At 51.9% G+C, this 18,371-nt stretch overlaps 1 protein-coding gene across 1 annotated transcript in view; it reads left to right on the top strand.

Annotated features, from left to right (window-relative positions):
- AJAP1 (adherens junctions associated protein 1) overlaps window positions 1–18,371 on the top strand; it is a 63,513-nt gene that overhangs the window by 40,068 nt on the left and 5,074 nt on the right. Inside the window, exons 2-4 of the mRNA XM_024125628.1 lie at window positions 11,032–11,119; window positions 13,317–13,559; window positions 15,315–15,446. Of these exons, the coding sequence (XP_023981396.1) occupies window positions 11,032–11,119; window positions 13,317–13,559; window positions 15,315–15,387 (404 nt within the window). The 3' untranslated portion in view covers window positions 15,388–15,446. The remainder of the gene's footprint in view (window positions 1–11,031; window positions 11,120–13,316; window positions 13,560–15,314; window positions 15,447–18,371) is intronic.

Below are 18,371 nucleotides of genomic sequence, written 5' to 3'. Positions count from 1 at the left end.
CTCCATACTGTTCTCCATAGTGGCTGTATCAATTTACATTATTCCCACCAGCAGTGCAAGAGGGTTCCCTTTTCTCCACACCCTCTCCAGCATTTATTGTTTCTAGAGTTTTTGATGATGGCCAATCTGACCGGTGTGAGATGATATCTCATTGTCGTTTTGATTTGCATTTCTCTAATGATTAATGATGTTGAGCATTCTTTCATGTGTTTGTTGGCGATCTGTATATCTTCTTTGGAGAAATGTCTATTTAGTTCTTCTGCCCATTTTTGGATTGGGTTGTTTGTTTCTTTAATATTGAGCTGCATGAGCTGTTTATATATTTGGGAGATTAATCCTTTGTCCGTTGATTCATTTGCAAATATTTTGTCCCATTCTGCGGGTTGTCTTTTGGTCTTGTTTATGGTATCCTTTGCTGTGCAAAAGCTTTTAAGTTTCATTAGGTCCCATTTGTTTATTTTTGTTTTTATTTCCATTTCTCTAGGAGGTGGGTCAAAAAGGATCTTGCCTTTTTGCCGGAAACAATACTGCCCTTAATGAGCGGATCTGACCCTTATGTCCGGGGTGGCCAGGGCCCCAGGCTGGGGGCACATTTCTTGGGCCCCCTTCAGCATCCTGGTTGCTGCTGCCCACTGAATCAGAGTCCAAGCGAGCAGCCAGATGGATGGGGCCTGGCTTCCATGGGTGACCCACGTGCATAGCCATTAATTCCAGTTCAGAAACCCTCCCGAGCCTTTGCCACTTTCTGAAAGGTGCGACCCTATGGCTCTACCCTCTGACCCATGGGGTCATGCAGTAGGAGAGGCACATGATAAAAGGGTGGGCAGGGTCACAGAGGTCACCCCCACTCTCCCTAGCTGCCCACCCACCCCTCCAGTCATGCCACATGCACTCTGGTGCTGTCGCCTAGGGCAGGGGTCCCAAACTTTCCCATAAAGGGCTACACAGAAAATAATTTAGGCTTTTGGGCCATACCACTCAACTCTGCCTTTGTAGCACAAAGGCAGCCTTAGGCAACATGTAAATGAATGGACGTGGCCTTGTGCCAATAAAACTTTATTTACAATGTCAGGCAGTGGGCGGGACGTGGCCCAGTTTTCTGACCTCTGCTCCAAGGCCTTGCTATGCTGAACGTGGCATCAGTGGCCCCAGGAGCAGGTGAGACGCAGGATCTCAGCCCCTTGGGCGGGAGGCCGGCTGAGTCAGGGTCTGCATTTAACACCATCTCCAGCGGGAATTCGTTTCCATGGGGGAGAGAAGAAGCAGGGCCGTCCAGGACCAGCCTCACAGTTGCACAAGGAAGATGCCTGCCCTTAAGGAGAGAGCAGCTAATGACTGCCTGTATCCCCCGAATAAACCTTCCCCAGGATCTTTTTGCAAATGAGGAAACTGAGGCAAAGCGAGTGTGTCTGTGTCCTGGGGCACAGGCTGGGGGTGTAAAGTTACACAGATGTGTTGTCAAAGGTCTGGAGACCAGGAGCCAATGTCAAGGTGTCTTCAGGGCCGCGCTCCCTCCGGAGGATCCAGGGAGGATACCTCCCTGTCTGCTCCAGCTCCTGGCGCCTGCAGTTCCTCCTCTTATGGCCGCATCTCTCTGACCTCTGCTTCCATCTTCACGTGGATTTCTTCCCTGTTCTCTCTGTGTCCTCTTCTCCTGTGTGCCTTATAAGGGATAACCAGGCATTGCCTTGAGGGCCCGCCCTGGATCTAGGATAACATCACCTCCAGATCCTTAAGTAATTCGTTAAATCTGTAAAGACCCGATTTCCAAATAAGGTCTTATTCTGAGGTTCTGGGCGGACGTGGATTCTGGGGGGACACCGTTCAATCCACTACAGAGAGACCGAGTCACGTGTCCCGGTGTCGGCTGTCTTGGGACTCGTGAAGTGTGCGGTTAAGACCGTGCCTCTGAGTGCACGGCCACCTCCCCGTGTGATGGCCCAGTCGGGGGACTGGCTGAAGGGTGTAGGGTGAGGGAGGCAAAAAAAGAGAAAAAGAGACTGTGGCTCTGAAGTCAGCTGTGAGGTGGATCGTGGTTTTACAAATGCAGCGGGGAGGCTCTGGGCCTCCCGACCCTAACTGACCCTCTGGCATGCCTGAGTGTCACAAAGCTCAGAACGTGTAGTAGCTTCCTGGGGCCTCCATGATACTGTCTCACAGTCTCGGGGTGTTTAAACAACAGAGTTTATCCTCTCACTGTTCTGGAGGCCAGAAGTTGAGGCCAGTGTTGGCAGGGCCGTGCTCCCTCTGAAGGAGCTGGGGAAGCATCCGTCCTGGGCTCTCTCCTGGCTTCCAGTAGATCCTTGGCTTGTGGCAGCATCACTCCGGTCTTCTCCCTGCGTGCGTCTGTGTCCAAATTTCCCCTGTTGACAAGGACGCCAGTCATATTGGATTAGGGGCCACCCTCCTCCAGCATGACTGCATCTTAATGAATTACAGCTGCAACCACCCCATTTCCAAACAAGGTCGTGTTCTAGGGCAGTGGGGATCAGGGCTTCAACATCTGCCTTTGGAGTGGGGGGACACAATTCAGCCCCATAACGTGGAGCAAACCCTGCTGCCCGTGAGTGGGGTCTCCCAAGCTCTCTGTGCCCCTCACCCCACCCTCCCTAAGATCCCAGGTCTGAATGGGCAGAGCTTGCCCTTCGGGTTGAGAAGGAACAGAGCTGAGATTTGGCTGAGAAGAGTGAAGGTAGCTGGATGCATCCGCTGGGGTCTGGATCTGGCTGCCGTGTGACCGTGTTAGGCCCCAGTCTCCCTCCGTCTCCTCATCTGCAGCACTGGGTTCTCAAGTTCAAGTCTCCAAAAGTGAAGGAAGTTCTCAACTGAGGAACTTGCCCCCAGATGTGGCCAACCCAGGGATGGGACAGCGTTGGTTGAGCCTAATGTCGGGGGACGTTATCCAACTTCAAGTCCCTTTTGGAGGCTGTAGACAGCAGAGTGCCTGTCATCATCCCAGGACCATGGTTCCACAGCCACTGGCCAATGCATGCAGAGAAAGGACAGAGGTTCTGCAATGGGCTATGCAGGGGAGCAGCTAAAGCGCAGGCCCGAAGAAAGCCTGCTTGGGTTCGAGTCCCGTTTTTGCTGAGTCTCGGCTGTGTGTGCATAAAGGGTTAAGCTTGCTCAAAGGAAATTTCTTTTTTTTTTTAATTTATTTATTTTAATTTATTATTTTTGGCTGTGTTGGGTCTTTGTTGCTGTGCACAGGCTTTCTCTAGTTGCGGCGGGAGGGGGAGGCTGCTCTTCGTTGCGGTGTGCGGGATTCTCCTTGCGGTGGCTTCTCTTGTTGCCGAGCACAGGCTCTAGAGCACACAGGCTTCAGTAGATGCAGCATGTGGGCTCAGTAGTTGTGGCTCGTGGGCTCTAGGGCGCAGGCTCAGTAGTTGTGGTGCACAGGCTTAGTTGCTCCACGGTATGTGGGATCTTCCCCCTTGCGGTGGCTTCTCTTGTTGCCGAGCACAGGCTCTAGAGCACACAGGCTTCAGTAGATGCAGCATGTGGGCTCAGTAGTTGTGGCTCGTGGGCTCTAGGGCGCAGGCTCAGTAGTTGTGGTGCACAGGCTTAGTTGCTCCACGGTATGTGGGATCTTCCCAGAGCAGGGCTCGAACCCACATCCCCTGCATTAGCAGGCAGATTCTTAACCACTGTGCCACCAGGGAAGCCCTCAAAGGAAATTTCTTGACCCCCACCTCCTGGGAGGTCACCCCTCAGCCCTTGGAATGTCCTGCCTGATAAGAGGGTCTTTGTTTACCTGGGACCTTGGACAGGGCACATAGTCTATGCTAATAAGGGGATTTACGGTGGGGACCTTGGGATACTGTGTCAGCTCGACCTCTGGACGGGCTGGAAACCAAGGCCAGCCACGTGGGAAGTCAGCCATGTGGACATGACCAAGCACCAACCAAGAATCTGGACAGCCAGGCTCAGGGGAGGTTCACTGGCCAGCCATACCCACGGCATGTTGTCACCATGGTCACTGGAAGGAATCAGTGCTGTCCATGCCTCCACTGGCAGGATGACTGGAAGCTCCTGGTCTCTCCTGGACTCTTCCCGTTGCTGACTTTAATCTGTAGCCTTTAACTATAATCAACCGTACCTGGAGTATAACAGCTTTGTTCCATGATGTGGGTCCTTCTAGGGAATTATTGAACCTGAGAGTGGCCTTGGAGACCTCCCAGGCTGCACTGGGCAACCTCCCTGTGGAAACGGGGAGCATTTTTGTGCCCACTTCACGCAGTGGTGCTGAGCTACATGTGAACTAATTCACTGAGAACCACGGGTGGCATCACTGCCAACTAGAGTCACTTCACTGCGTGCATTGGCTCTGCGGCCCGTGAGTCAGTCCTGCACCCCTGCCCTCAGCCCCATCTCTGCTATTAGTGAGGATGGGGCTGGAGGGAGAAGAGGGGGCATAACAGGGAAAGGACCATATTTCTCACGTTGCAGCCACAGAGGGTGTCATCTCAGGATGTGTCTGACCCACCAACCTCATGCTACCTCCATGATGGTGTCTGGGGAAGTCAGTTCAGATGGTGCGACGTGGGTTTCAGGAGTGGACGCCCGTTTCTTGTTGTTCACGCATTTCTCCTGTTAGCAGACAGCCTCAGCACCTTTGATGTTTGGGTCCAGATCTTTCTTATGGGGCCGTCCTGTGCATTGTAGGATGTCTGCCAGCATCTTTGATCTCTACCCACTAGATGCCAGTGGGACCACCCCCATCCCCTGCGCCTTCTGACATGTTCAGACATCTCTGGCCGAGGACCATGGTGGCAGCCTGGCTCTGAGGTCCTTATGGGGTGATTCCTTGAGGTGTCAGCACAGCTGTTTCCTGGGTGAGCCTGTGTTCTCTCCACTGACGTCCTGCCCTAGGCTGGAGGGACTTCCAGTGGGTGGACACATCATCTCAGCAGAGTCTTGGCTTCAAGCGTGTCCATCACTCACCCCGTGGAAGGCTCTTCAGGCTCACTCAGAAAATGGTGTCTTTGTGACCCCACCACCAAGCAGGTGCCCTTGTTTTTCTGTGAATGCTCTGGTTTTAGAAGGTGCATTTTCCCTCAACAGCCTGCCCCCCCACCCCCCAGATGGCCGACTGCCTCAGAAAGAGCCCCTCATCCTTGGGGTACCTCTTCCTCAAGAAGATGGGACCGGCCTCTCGCCTGTCCCTCCATGGACGCTGAGATCTTCACCATGTTCCCAGAGACCATTTGTCAAAGACGTCCTGTGCAGTCAACATTTTGCAGTGTTTGTGGAAAAGGATTAGTCTCTTTGCGGTGGAATTGGCATTGCGGGCACTCACTGTCACCTGTCCAACTCCTGGAGACAGACATTCTTGGATGCATTTGTCAATGGGTCTTTGTTTCCATAATGCAGGCGCACGAGAGCCCTGCTTTGTAAATGAGCCACTATAAACCCAGAAATGCCATCTCTTTGCCTCAACTCCAGGCCCTTGTTCCTCCCTCCATCCAAGGGTACCTACCACCAGATGAGCCCACGCCACCCCTCCAGGACTGGAGGGAAGGTCCTGCAGGGGCTGGTTCCTCACATGGACAGTTAATTCGGTTCCATTTAGTAAGAAACTCATCCAGACCCAGAGATGGATTACCAATTTCCCCATCAATCTTCGGGGCCTGATCTTATTACAAACCACCACAAATATAACCATAAAAGCCCTATTGATTGATGCAGCGCTTGGTAATCCATCTGTCGTCATCCATTATTCTGGGTATAATATTTCATTATCTGCATGGCAGCTGATTCCTAGCACATTAGTATACAGTGGCAATTACCAGGAGCAGAAAGAACCCCTAAATTAGCAGGAACAATCACACCTGTCAGGAAAGGGAAGCAAGACTCCCCACACAGCTTGCTCTGTGTTCTGGAACCATGTCTGAATGGCAAAGAGTTTGAAGATTAATTCAATATTGACCTTGGAAGGTGGAGAGGAGAAAGTGGGTTGTTTTTCCCCCTTTCTTAGGGGTCTAGAGTGCACGTTCCCTTAAAGTAACCACCTTGTCAACCCAATCACATCCCACCCAAAAGCTGGCACAGAGGCTGTTCGAGAATGGCCCTGCCCAGGATCAGTAAAGTTTATGGCACAGATGTTCCTGTCTGCGTTATTTAATGAGCACCAAAGACCTGACCAGAGGGAACAACTGGTGTGAGTATTGAAGGTGTGAGTGTTGAGAGAAATTATTCAAGAAGAAGAGAAGTTTGGAGGATGTCCTCTTAAGAACAGTCCCATCTGTGGCAGGGAAAGCCCTGTCCGTAGATCAGTGGGGTAAGGTCTCTCTCAATGCAAGGATTCTATGATCTGAACATTTTTTAAATGAATTTTTATTGGAGCATAGTTAATTTACAATGTTGTGTTAGTTTCTGCTGTACAGCAAAGTGAATCAGCCCCATTGGAGGGGCTCAATTGGTAAGATTCTCACTGATCTTCACTCTCTAAAAAGTCAAGAATCCTGTTATTGAGTATCACACAGAGTGATCTATTCTCAAGCTGGCTTCACATGGACATATCCCGTAGGGTGAAACTGCCCACTGCTGGTTGTTATGGACCCACTTGATAAGACAGAGGCTTGGCTGTCTTTGAAATTACCTTGACAGTGGCCAGTGAAGGTCTCAGAAGACTGTAGACCTTTGATTGTAGAGCAGGAAGGTTCTACAGAACCAAAAGTTGGGAGTTTGAGTCCCGGCTTTAACCAGCCATTCAAAATAGATTCTATACTTCTATTTAATTGAAGAGCCACACCACCTTCAGCTAGTCACCTAAATCAGGGTCTGCAAACTATAGCCCATGAGCCAAATCTGGCCATTGTTTGTTTTTGTGAATAAAGTGTTATTGGCACACAGCTATGCCTATTGGTGTGCCTATGACCCACGGCTTCTCTTATGCAGGGTTGAGAAGTTGCAACAGAAACCATACTACCCGCCAAGCCTAAAATATTTACTATCTGGCTCTTCATGTCAAGGTTTGCCTACCCAGGATCCACACAAACTTAAGGGACTTACAAAGATGGGGAAACAACTCCTGGCATTTGGGGAGGCCTGAAGGATAGGACAGATACTTGAAACACTACCCAGCTTCTCATGAGTGGTTCTATTATCTTCTTAGGAGTGACCTCCCAAAGAGAGGAAAAGATGAGGCATCCTTACGGGGTTTCCGTCTTCCAATCTGCTTCCTACAAATATCATTCTTACCCGGTCGTTGTTCAACCATCATGACTGTGGGGTCTGTGGGGTCTTCTTGTAGCCATCGATTCCTTATACCTGGGGCCCAGTGACCCATCAAAATTCATGGGCCAGGCGTAGAAGCACAAGGCTGTTTTTTTGCTTTGCAAGAAAAGTACGTGAGGAGCAGTAAGGAGTTTGCCTCTAACCAGTTTTATTACCAAGAATGTGGTTACAGATTTGTTCATCTGGAGTTCGATGTTTGATTTTTCCCTGGAACTCCAGTGTAGAGAATTGCCTTGTGTCCTGGCTCTGCAGGATGGGCAGTGGATTAAATTGATCACAGGTGTGAAGACAGGCATAGAGAAGTCTTTCCAGAGAGCATAGCTGTTATATTATTGTTGCATTTCCTCCCAGATGATCCTAGCTGGTTATTAACCTACATATCATTTTTTTCCCAAATTTTAACTTGGCAAGTCCTATGGAGAAATTTCACACAGAAGGCAGGAGAAGGACCTCCAGAACAAGGCAGATATTGGAATTATGTCATTACCTTTCTCCCTGCTCCCCTAGTTTTTTATTCTCTACTTTTCAGGTATCAATTTAATAATATGCCACACAGCTACTGTTGTAAGGTACCGTGTCAGGCATTATGTGTGTGTTGGGAGTAGTGGTGTAGGGGTGAATATAAAGATGGTGAAGATTTGGCTCTTTCTTAAGGGCCTCAAAGATTCATGAGAACCTCAGGCAAAGGGCTAGTCTTCTATTCTTGCAGTCGTCAGTGAGGGGGTCCCTTGAGCCAACTGTCTTCCCCTCTGGGCCTCAGTTTCTTTCACCCACCAGAAGGAGAGAATCAATGCTTTCCCATCCTCACCCACAGAGGGAGTGGGAGAGAATTAAACATCTAAGATACAGCTGTTCATGGAACACTTCCCTTCCAAGGACTTTGGTCACTGCAAATACTCAACAGAAGAATTCCCTGGGTAACAAGATGTGAGGTCAAAAATCCGGTGGTGGCCTGGGCCTTCTCTGGCCCTGAAGACATTAGGGCATGGACCACAGAGTGTCCTGCTCTTCCAAGGGAACTCTCAGTGCCTCTAGCTGGGCTTGGCCTGAAGTTGGACAAATCCCTACTACTCGTGTCGGCTCATTCCCATTCAGTGTGCTCGTTTACACTCCATAGATGTTGAATTGTCCTGACCTAGAAGATGGCATGTTTAGCCCAAGAAACAATGGTTTAGTTCTTGCCATGGAGTTTGGGGGTGTGACCTGGATGGCCGAGAGGCTTTTGGAATGAGCCTGGAGCACTCCTTAAGAGATCTATCCATGGAAGGGGTGGTTAGGCTCAAGCACCAGCCTCCATAATTTAGAAGATTATTCTCCTCAAGAATATAGAGGGTAGAAGGGCCAGCCTCTGTCTTGGAAGATGCAAGGACCCCAGATCAAAGCCAAAACTGAGATGAACAAAGTCTGAGCTTAAAATCATACAATACTACTGCTCTTAGTATGGGCTTTGGAACCAGCACATTCTATATGACCCAAGGAATTTACACAAACTTGCCCAGATGATTTTCACTTCCATAATTTATGATGATTGTATCTGCCTCTGAGGGTTGTTGCCAGGAATAAGTGGGATAATACACACCTGACAATTGCTAATACTTGTTGAGTGTCCTTGTGATCACCATCATCACTACCAACATCATTATGATCACAATCACCTTCATTATCACCATCAGTATCACCACCATCATCACTACCACCATCATCACCACCATCACCATCAGCAGCAGCAGCAGCATCACCACTTTCATCATTATAATCACTATCAGTAGCATCATCACCATCAACCATCATCACCATCAACCATCATCACCACCATCAACCATCACCACCATCAACCATCATCAACATCAACCATCATCACCATCAACCATCATCACCATCACCATCATCACCACCATCACCATCATCACCACTTTCTCAACATCACACTATCACCAACTCCATCATCAATATCACCATCAGCAACAGCACCATCAACATTATCATCATCACCATCATCACCGCTTTCATTATCATCATAATAATCATCACCACCATCATCAACATCGCGACCATCATAATCACCACATATTGGGCACAGGTGCATGGCAAGCCATTGGCCAGAATCAACAGTGAACTTTGCCACTTTAAGAAATGAGCACCAGAGAATCTGTTCCTGAGGGTGGACACCATGGCTGAGTTAGTCAAAACTGTCACTGACTGGCATGCAATAGGTGCTCAGTAAATTATTCTTGAATCAGTGGATAAAAGAATGAATGAAGGGAGGCCCATGGCATTCATGGATTTTCTCCAGTTTTCCGAGTGGTGCCTATCCTGTGGACTCAGGAAGGAAATTCCTTGGGACAAACAGAAATAGCCTGGAAGAGAGGCCGCCAGGAAGAGAAAGCTTGTTTTCTGGTCATGCCAACTTTGAATCATGTATTAACAACTCCCCCCATGAGGATCATATTCGGTAGAGAGGTAACACCTGTTTGTGAGACTGTGTCCTTGAGAGGCCGCCAGAAAAGTCTTACACTCTGAAACCCTCCCCCCTGGACCATGCACATGCGGTGTTCTCACCCCAGGACACGCCGGGTTCTCAAGTGTGATAGGTAGGCCTCTGCACATGGATGTCAGGAGTGGAGAGAGACAGACGCTCAAATGGCGGAGGTGAAAGAACATGGAGAGTCAGCACTCCCAGGGGGCAGGGTGCTGCCACTTGCAGGGGTCTCTGCAGAGCCCCTCACAGCCTTTAGCACCCAGATCCTTAGGTGTGGTTCTTGCTGACGGGAGGCGGGTGGGGCCAGAGCCCTGGACCTTTCAAGTGTCCCTCACTGACCATCAGAGTCAGCCCTAGTGTCCACATCCCAGAAAGGATGTAACAGATGAATTGTCAGGAACCTAGCCAGGGAGGGGACCAGAGGTGTTACCGGCCTGTCTTTTCTCTCTCCCTCTGCATCTGTGGTTGATGAAGGATGATGCAGGAGGAGGGGGACAGAGGAGAGAATTCCTGTCCTCTGCCATCCTGGTCCTCGTGTAGGGTTTGCAGACAGCTCTCGGTCAGGGCTCTGGCTGCTTCTGGAGTGTCCAGTCCTGCTGTCCCTGTCCTGCCATTTCCCCTGAACCCTCCCCCCACCACGTATACACACACAAGTGGAGACGGAGCCGCGGGGCCAGACTGCAGATCCTCTTCTGGGACTTAGGGAAGCATCTGCTGCTGGGCCTGGATCTTTTATTGCCTGGAAGCTCATCTGGCAGGTGAACTTCTTGGAAAGTATTCTGGAAAGGGGAAGATGCTCCCCAGTGATCCAAGTGCCTGAGTCTATAAGGGTGTCAACAGACATGTCCTTCTTCCCCCACATTCCCAGTAGATCCTGGGCCACGCTGGATCCTCCTGGGTCTGGCCAAACCCTGCTCCCACTTGCAGGCCAGCTGCCCTGGTGCCCAGGCTTGAGGAGCAGGACTTACCCAGGTTGGGAGGAGAGAAAGGAGGGGTGACAGTGCTTACCTGTGCCAGGTGAAGGGCGCGGCAGATGCAAGAAAGGACACAGCTGCCAGGGGCCGGGTCATAGCTCAGGGACTGAGAGAGGCCAGGCTGGGGCCTCCCTTCCCGGGCTTCAGGTGACAGCAGCCCCGGTACCCACAGCATCTGGCAGGCCCTGTCAGCGTGGGCGCCCTGCCAGGGTGTGTGCACTTGATGGACCCGGGATTCAGAGCCGGGTTGATGGGACAGGTCGCCACACCCCCCCTCCTGGGCCCCTTCATCTCACGCCCCTGGTTTCATTGCACCCCTCCCCCTTTCTCTGTTTCCAGGTTTGGCGGTCCATCAGATCATCACCATCACCGTCTCCCTCATCATGGTCATAGCTGCTCTGATTACAACTCTTGTCTTAAAAAACTGGTAAGGATCCTCGGCCCTTCTGGCCTGGAAACGGGGATCAGTAGGGTTCCCCGGGGAAGCACGCACAGGAAAGTCCTTACTTTTCAAACGCGATCTCGGCTCACAGCCCAGGGAATTGTTTCTCTGTTTGGGATGGAGAACAGCATGCAGCTCCCGATCTGCTAAACCCGCTCACCTTTGCCCCCGGCAGCTTGCCTGGCTGGTGAGGGTGTCGTTCCCTGACACTGCCCTTCTGGAGGCTTTCTCTGCAGGTCACGAGCCCGGCCTCCTTGACTTAGTTCCTCAGGCGGCAGGTGCCCTGTTCCCAAAGCCCATCCCTTGGATTTTCCAGTGCCCCTTTGAATGTCACCCTCCCAGCGCATTTTTCCTTATTTCCCACCAGCAGCCTGGGTGGGGTCCCTGCCTGCCCCTCCCTGTCCTGGGCTGTCCTGGTCTCTTTCTCCTGCCTTCTTCTGAGAGCCGTTCTGTGTCTGCTGAACTAGGTTACTGCTTTGCTCCAGGCGGCCTGTCTTTGCCTATTTCCTCCTGGAAATTGGCCTACTTTGAGGTTGGCCTTGGCTGGTGTACACACCTGCTACACCCCTGGGAAAATCAGGGAGCTCTGGCTAACCCTGCTGCTCGCACGCCTCCCAGGCCCCTGTCTGCCTGCAGTCACTCCTCCAGCAAACGAGGCTCCTGTTAACATCGAAACAGCCCTCGTAGAGTCATACACCCAAACCATCCCCCTGCTGACCAGTGGTAGGAAGTCAGACAGGCTGATGGGAGGGAGCTGCCCTGGAGCCTCCAGGTAACAGAAATGCGTGGAAATGCAAGAGAAAGCCCGTCTCCAGGATTAGAGAGGATGGGGAGGGGAGTGGCATATCACCCCAGAACAGACCAGCGAGGCCTTGACGCTCCAGATGCTGGGGCAGATGACAAGGATAACTGTGAGCTCCCAGCAGGGCACCTCGGGCAGGGCTGGCTGTCCAGAGAAGGGGCTCCGGGGCCCTGGACCACACGGATGTTGAGCGGGTCCAGTCCCACACTGGCCATCTTGGTGAGGGAAAGCCCCTCCCCCAAAGGAGACCTCAGACTTTGTGACTTTGTAATAGGCAGGCAAGCTTCCTCTTGGTTTGCCCACACTTTTGGGTTTACAGCAAACCCTCCAAGACTCCTTTGGGAAGGATGACTCAGGGCGGTGGATGAGTGGTTCCATGACCTTGGGGGTGTCCCCTGGCTTTCACATCCATCTTCTGACCTTCTTTTATGGGTGGATCTTCCCCACCAGCAATCAGAATTTCTCTCATTGGGAAGACAAGGCAGGGAGTTAACACAATTTATGGGGAGACGGGCTCACACTCCCGCCCCCTTGCAGAGACCCCTCGCTTCGCGAAGGCTCTGAGCGTGAAGGGGGGGAAAGGAGGAGAACTGGTGTCCTGATGGGGCGCCCCCCCGTCTCCTCCTCTCTTCCCTCCTCTGTGGGGATAGCGCTTCCTTCCATCCTTGTGAACTTGCCCCTCCGGGGGTTGGGAGGGGTCCCTGCATACCTTCTCCATCAAATCCCTTGGCCAACAAGGGTGGGCCCCCCGTGTCTGGTCTACACAGCGTCTGGAAGCCTCTGTGGTCCAGAAGAACAGGGAATTAAGGTGGGTACTCAGGGGGCACAAAGCACAGTTCTCTCCGTAGATCCCGATGATCCAGTTTCACTTCCAGCTTGTGAGCCTGGGCAGAGAAGGGGCTGAGGATAAGGGTTCCCCAGTTTTAACTCTCCCCAAAGGTGATTGCATGGTCCATTCCAAATGAACGATGGCCACCCCGACCTGTGCACGTGGCCTTCCCCACGGGCACCCATCACAGTTTCCACCCCATCCAGGTGTTCCTGGGGAAACTGAGTCAGCGCCTCTGCCCAGCTGACATTCTTTGGCCAAACCAGGCCTCCGCTCTCCGATAACACAGGTCAACCCCTTACCTTCTAATCCTCCCTGCAATAATGGCCGCATTTAAAATTCAAATTTTATTTTATGTTTTTTTGAAAAAAAGAGCCGATGGCTTGATTGTGGTTGATCTTTCTGAAGAGGCTGGGAATTACCATTTAATATTAAATGATGTATAATTAATGCCTGGAGATAAAGGTTCCACAGTGTAAGCGCTGGAGATGTTTGTGGGTCTCGGCGTCTGCCCATCCCCCCACCCCCACCCTGACTTCTCTCTCCTCCAGCTGCGCCCAGAGCGGGAACCCTCGTAGGAACAGCCACCAGCGGAAGGCAAACCATCAGGAGGAGAGCTGCCAGAACCTGACGGACTTCACGTCCGCCCGGGTGCCCAGCAGCCTGGACATCTTCACGGCCTATAGCGAGACCCTCCAGTGTTCACACGAGTGTGTCCGGGCGTCCGTGCCCGTGTACACCGACGAGACGCTGCACCCAGCCGGAGAGTACAAATCCACGTTTAACGGGAACCGGTAAGCACAGGCCTGGGCCAGACCCGGCCTCCTGGGGATTCAGGGGCTGTTTATCTGTGTCAGGCGGCCTTCCCATCTCTTTGTGACGGTCCAAGCAAACGCAGGCAGCTAAGTTTGCTGAGATGAGACAAGAGGGGCACAGTAGACGTAAAAAGGTGCTAAGACATCCAGCAGCCAGGGTTCACTTCCAGACCCCTGCGCTTGGTGGACGGACTTGTCGTACCCGGCCCTGGATCCCGGCATGGTGGAGGCTGAGCGGGCATTATGCTGCAGAATCCAAAGCCAGCCTCACAGTCTCAAGCCTCCCAAATGTCAACAAATCATGATCGGTCCCTCCCCGGTCAATATCTCTGAACCCCCATCACTAAAATGTCAGCAGCAAATCTCGCAAAGATATCAAATACCAACCAGACTCCTGGTTATTAAACACTCTTTTTTTTATGAATCATATGTAATCCCTCAAAGAAGACATGCCTCTAAAACCATCCCTGGGAATATTTAAGAAACCCTTGAGTCAGCTTCTGAAGGTTTATCTGGAATTAGATTAAAACATCAATAGCTATTTTTTTTTAAGTGAGCACACACTCATGCATCATTTTGTAAATTAAAAGAAAAAGAATTCTCCAATAACGTAGAGATCTTAGGAAGAAATGAGCAGGACACCAGGCTGACTTGAGGGGCCCACGGTCAGCGGCAGGACTGGCGGCTGGGGACACTGCCCAAGGTGCCCGACGGGGCTTCTCCCAGAACCCAGGTCGAGGAGACTCGGGGGGACCTTCGGCTCTTGTGCCGTAGTTAATGTCACTCTGTCCTGTCCTGGAGAGCGAGCGGGTGTTCCTTAAACACCTTCTGCTTCTCCTGTCCTTGTGTCTCCACACCAGACTCTGCCGTGTTGTCTCTCTGAGATGCTCCCTCCCCAGAGGAGGAGGGTGGAGAAACCTCAGGACCATCCTTCTAAATGACTTTGCTTTTACTCGACAGCATTTGGGGAGCTCGTGGGTTGCACTCCAGACTTCCAGAAGGACGAGTTCACAAAGAATTGGCAAAAAGGATTTTCAAACCATTTCACTGAATGCGTGTGTGCCTGTCTGGATGTAAATCCTGGCCAACCAGTGCTTCAGGCTTTGGGGGAAGGAGGGGAAGGGAGTGGCTGGGTCTTGGTGTTTCCCTTTGTCCCTCTCTCTGCCCCTATGTCATAGGAGAGCCCTGTCCACGTGCAGGGGGGGCATAGCTGGCTGCTGTGGAAGCACCGGATGGAACAGGTTCCTGCTCTGGGGCTGAAGATGATGCTCTTGTGGTTCTCACTGGCCTTGGGAAATGGTAGCTCGGTCTCAAAGGGGATGAAACACCTGGTGGCGGGGTGTGTGTGTGTGCATTTTAGGCATCAGGCCCTGCCCTCTCTAGAATGTGCAGTAAAGCAGGTAGAATCTCCGCCCTCAGAGGCAGAGACCCTGAGCTTTGCATTGTCCTGGAAATCAAAAACTGAAATCTGGAGATGGTACCACCGTGGGTCTCAGCACCAGATTCCTCCCATGTGCGGATCCCTCAAGCTGCGTGTCCTCCGAGGCCTTCCAGGGTGGAAGGGAGCCCTGGGCAGCAGAGGGAGGGGAGGCCAGTGGGTCCAGGCCGAGCATCACCTTCCTGGGGTTCTTTTCGACTCGAGAAGCCAGTTTTCTGCCACAGGTCTGAGCCGGCCTGCCTGTCAGGTGTTATGTACCAGCCCTCGTGAGCCCGTTTTTTATGCTTTTGCTGCAGACCCTCTTCCTCTGATCGGCATCTTATTCCTGTGGCCTTTGTGTCTGAGAAATGGTTTGAAATCTCCTGCTGACTGGCCGAAGGCTTTTTTACCTCCTGGGGGCAGGGCAGACGCCATGTGTCTGTTTTATGGTACGTACCTCTTTTATTGGGCCTTGATTGATTTTCCCTTGGCCTCCCCATTTCCCACCCCCATCTCGCCTCTGGGATAACTGGAAGCCCTTCTGGACATGACAGATGAAATTCCAAGGGCATCACCATTCTGGATGCAAAACCAGAGGGGGCTGGGCTTGTGGTCTCCCTGCTGCACTCTTTAGAAATGTCCCATGTCCTGGTGGAAGGGAGTAACAGACTCAGGAACCCCCTGCTTGGCACCCTGGCCATTTCCATCAGTGCCGTTCTATCCCCTAGGATGGCCTGTAGGGCAGGGAACACCAGTTCTGGGAACGAGCTACAAGTACACCTCTCATTTCCCACAATGAGAAGAGATCAGGGCCCCAGCCAAGTGGGCAGACATCATGCCTCCATCACATCTTAACATGGCGGGGAAGGGTGGGAGAACACAGAGTGGAAGTCAAATACAATTTTGAAATATAAATATAAGAGATAAGAAAGAAAATGATAAAGAAAGAAAGTGAAGAGGTGAGACATCTACTAATTTGAAGCCAGGGACCGGTACCAAAACAGGATGAATTTTCCACGCTCTGCTGGATAGGAACATTTGGTTTGCTTTCAATGATATTGACTTTGATGCGAACGTTAAATTGCTTTCTTCTGTGCCAAATCTCCCAAACACGCGAGCTGCTGAGGGGAAGAGCATCTCACCCCATGACTGCACATTCTGGATGCACAGTCAATAGAGGCGACCAGGGTTTTTGTTTTTTTTTCTTCTTCTCTTCTGATGCTCGGTTTTTCAAAGGGTGACGTCTTGCTCATCCACAGAGAGCATCTTTTTCCCCCCAGATATTCCTTCTAAATGTGACGTCAGATCCCTTCCAGGAGTAGGGAACCCAATTTCTAGGCTTATTGATATTTAAAAAAATTTTTTTCCTTACTTTTGCTCATCTTCTGATACGGGGACTGAGCGGAAAATGCCATTGTCAGAGTCAGGGGAGGGCCTGGGGCGAAGGTGGTGTCTTCTTGGGGTGCACATGGGACCCTCAGAGGCCTCTGCTTGCAACACTTAGCTGGGGTCCGGGGGCCCAGCTGCTTTGAGAAGCAGGTGTGAATCAATCAGTTCCTAATCCCAGCCCTAGTGAATTGCATCTTTGCTCCAAATCAAATCTCCAGCCCTCACTTCCTGTCCCAAAGCCAAAATGATCCACTTAACTCTATGTTCAGCTGATGGATGAAGGAATATAATGAGATTAAAAGGGAAAGTGACCCTCCCCACCCAAAGGCCTTTGCTGAGATGCGCAGGTGAGGCAGGTAAGAGGAGGTCTGTCCCCAGCATTCAAGGGCCAGATGCCCTTGGCACGGCTCATCCGCCAGAAATTTGTGCCTTTGTCTGCCTGGATGTGATTCCTCATTAAGGCCACGGGTGAGCTCCCTTTGGAGTTCTGACCAGGCCAGCGATGGGGAGCCTGCCTATTAGCTGCGGAGTTCCTGCCTGCCTGATGAGGCCTCTGCAGGGCGGCCAGGTGGGCACCAGCATCTCTGTCAGGATTTCAAAAATGCATAAAAGCATAAGGCGTTGACCTGGGAGATGCCAGCCGTGCGCATCAAAGACCTCTGCTCTCTTCCTCCGAGAGCTGCAGACCTGCGGCCCTGGAGGTGGACATGCCTTCCACTCCAGGTAGCACCAACCTGGGGCGGGGTGGGGACAGTTCCCTGATGGGACATTCACATGGCAGCTCACTGGAGCACTCTTGATGTCTAGAGACTCATTCGGTCTTCTCAGCAGTGCATCTTACAGGGGAAACTGAGGCCCGGCGAGGGGAGGTGACTTGCCTGAGGTCAGTCAGGTCGTAAGTGGTAGGGCCACGTGACCCCACGTCACCTGGCTCTGGGGCCATGATCTGACCACCGGCCAGAGAGCCTTCACTGCCATCCCCCGTGGATGCCTCTGCCCGTTCCGTCCCCGGCCCGACCCCACGTGGGAAGAGGCTTGGGTTGTGGGAGATGAGGGTGGGCTTTCCAGCTGCCTTGGCATCCCTGCTGGGGGCACTCAGCCTGACTCTGCAGGACAGGGACATAGCAGGTGGGAGGCCAGCCCCCGAGCCTCCAAAAGCCTGGGCCGAGGACCTCCTCATTCGCATCGGAATATGGAGCCACCTCCCTGGCTTTAAAAGAAAATCAAACTGGGGGGAAAAAAGTGCTTTTATTCACGTCTTTGCTCCAGAAGACCTTCCTGTCCCATTAGCTTGTTTCTCTCTCCAGCAGCATGGGACACAGAAGGAGTGGGGTAGGCTCTCCCCACGTGCCACCCTAGATGGCCCCGGGGACCATGTTCTCCGGAAGGTGTCTGGACCCCCCTTCCCGGCTCCGCCCAAGGAGCTATTTCAGGACCACCCCCATCTACAGGAGGGGGCACCTCTGTGTTGGAAGAGTTCAACCCGCTCACGTGGATCTCAGGTGGGCGGTTTGGGGAGGTGAGAAGAGACGACGGGACTCACTGGGAGCTTGGCCGCGCTCAGACACCCACCGCGCCTGCAGACTCGGGGCAACGGCTCCCTCCAGCCCTCTTGTCCCGCAGACACGGGCCAGGAGGACCCCGCGAGCAGCCTTGTTAGTCCTTGATAAACGCTTCCACATCCCTTCGCTGTGTCTCGGACGGACTGTTTATCACTCACTGGGAGGAAAGCATTTGGATTCAAAGTATCCCTGACGCTGACAGTTAGTGCCTGGACATGAAGATGGAATGGTGAAGAGCCAGGAAGATGGCTCAGATTTACTGGGGTTCTTATTGTCCCTTAAATAAATAGCAGTTAATACTAAAACATTCAATTAAAGTTTAAGAGCCAGCGGAGATATTTATCTCTTGCATAACTGTTAAGCCTCTCCAAATGCTTTTTTTTTTTTTTTTTTTTTTTTTTTTTTTTTTTTTGCGGTACACGG

This window comes from Physeter macrocephalus, chromosome 3 (genome assembly GCF_002837175.3).
Source record: "Physeter macrocephalus isolate SW-GA chromosome 3, ASM283717v5, whole genome shotgun sequence".
In the NCBI taxonomy this organism is placed as follows: Eukaryota; Metazoa; Chordata; class Mammalia; order Artiodactyla; family Physeteridae; genus Physeter; species Physeter macrocephalus.
The sequence above is the reverse complement of the archived record's forward strand: the minus strand, read 5'-3'. Positions and strand labels throughout refer to the sequence as shown.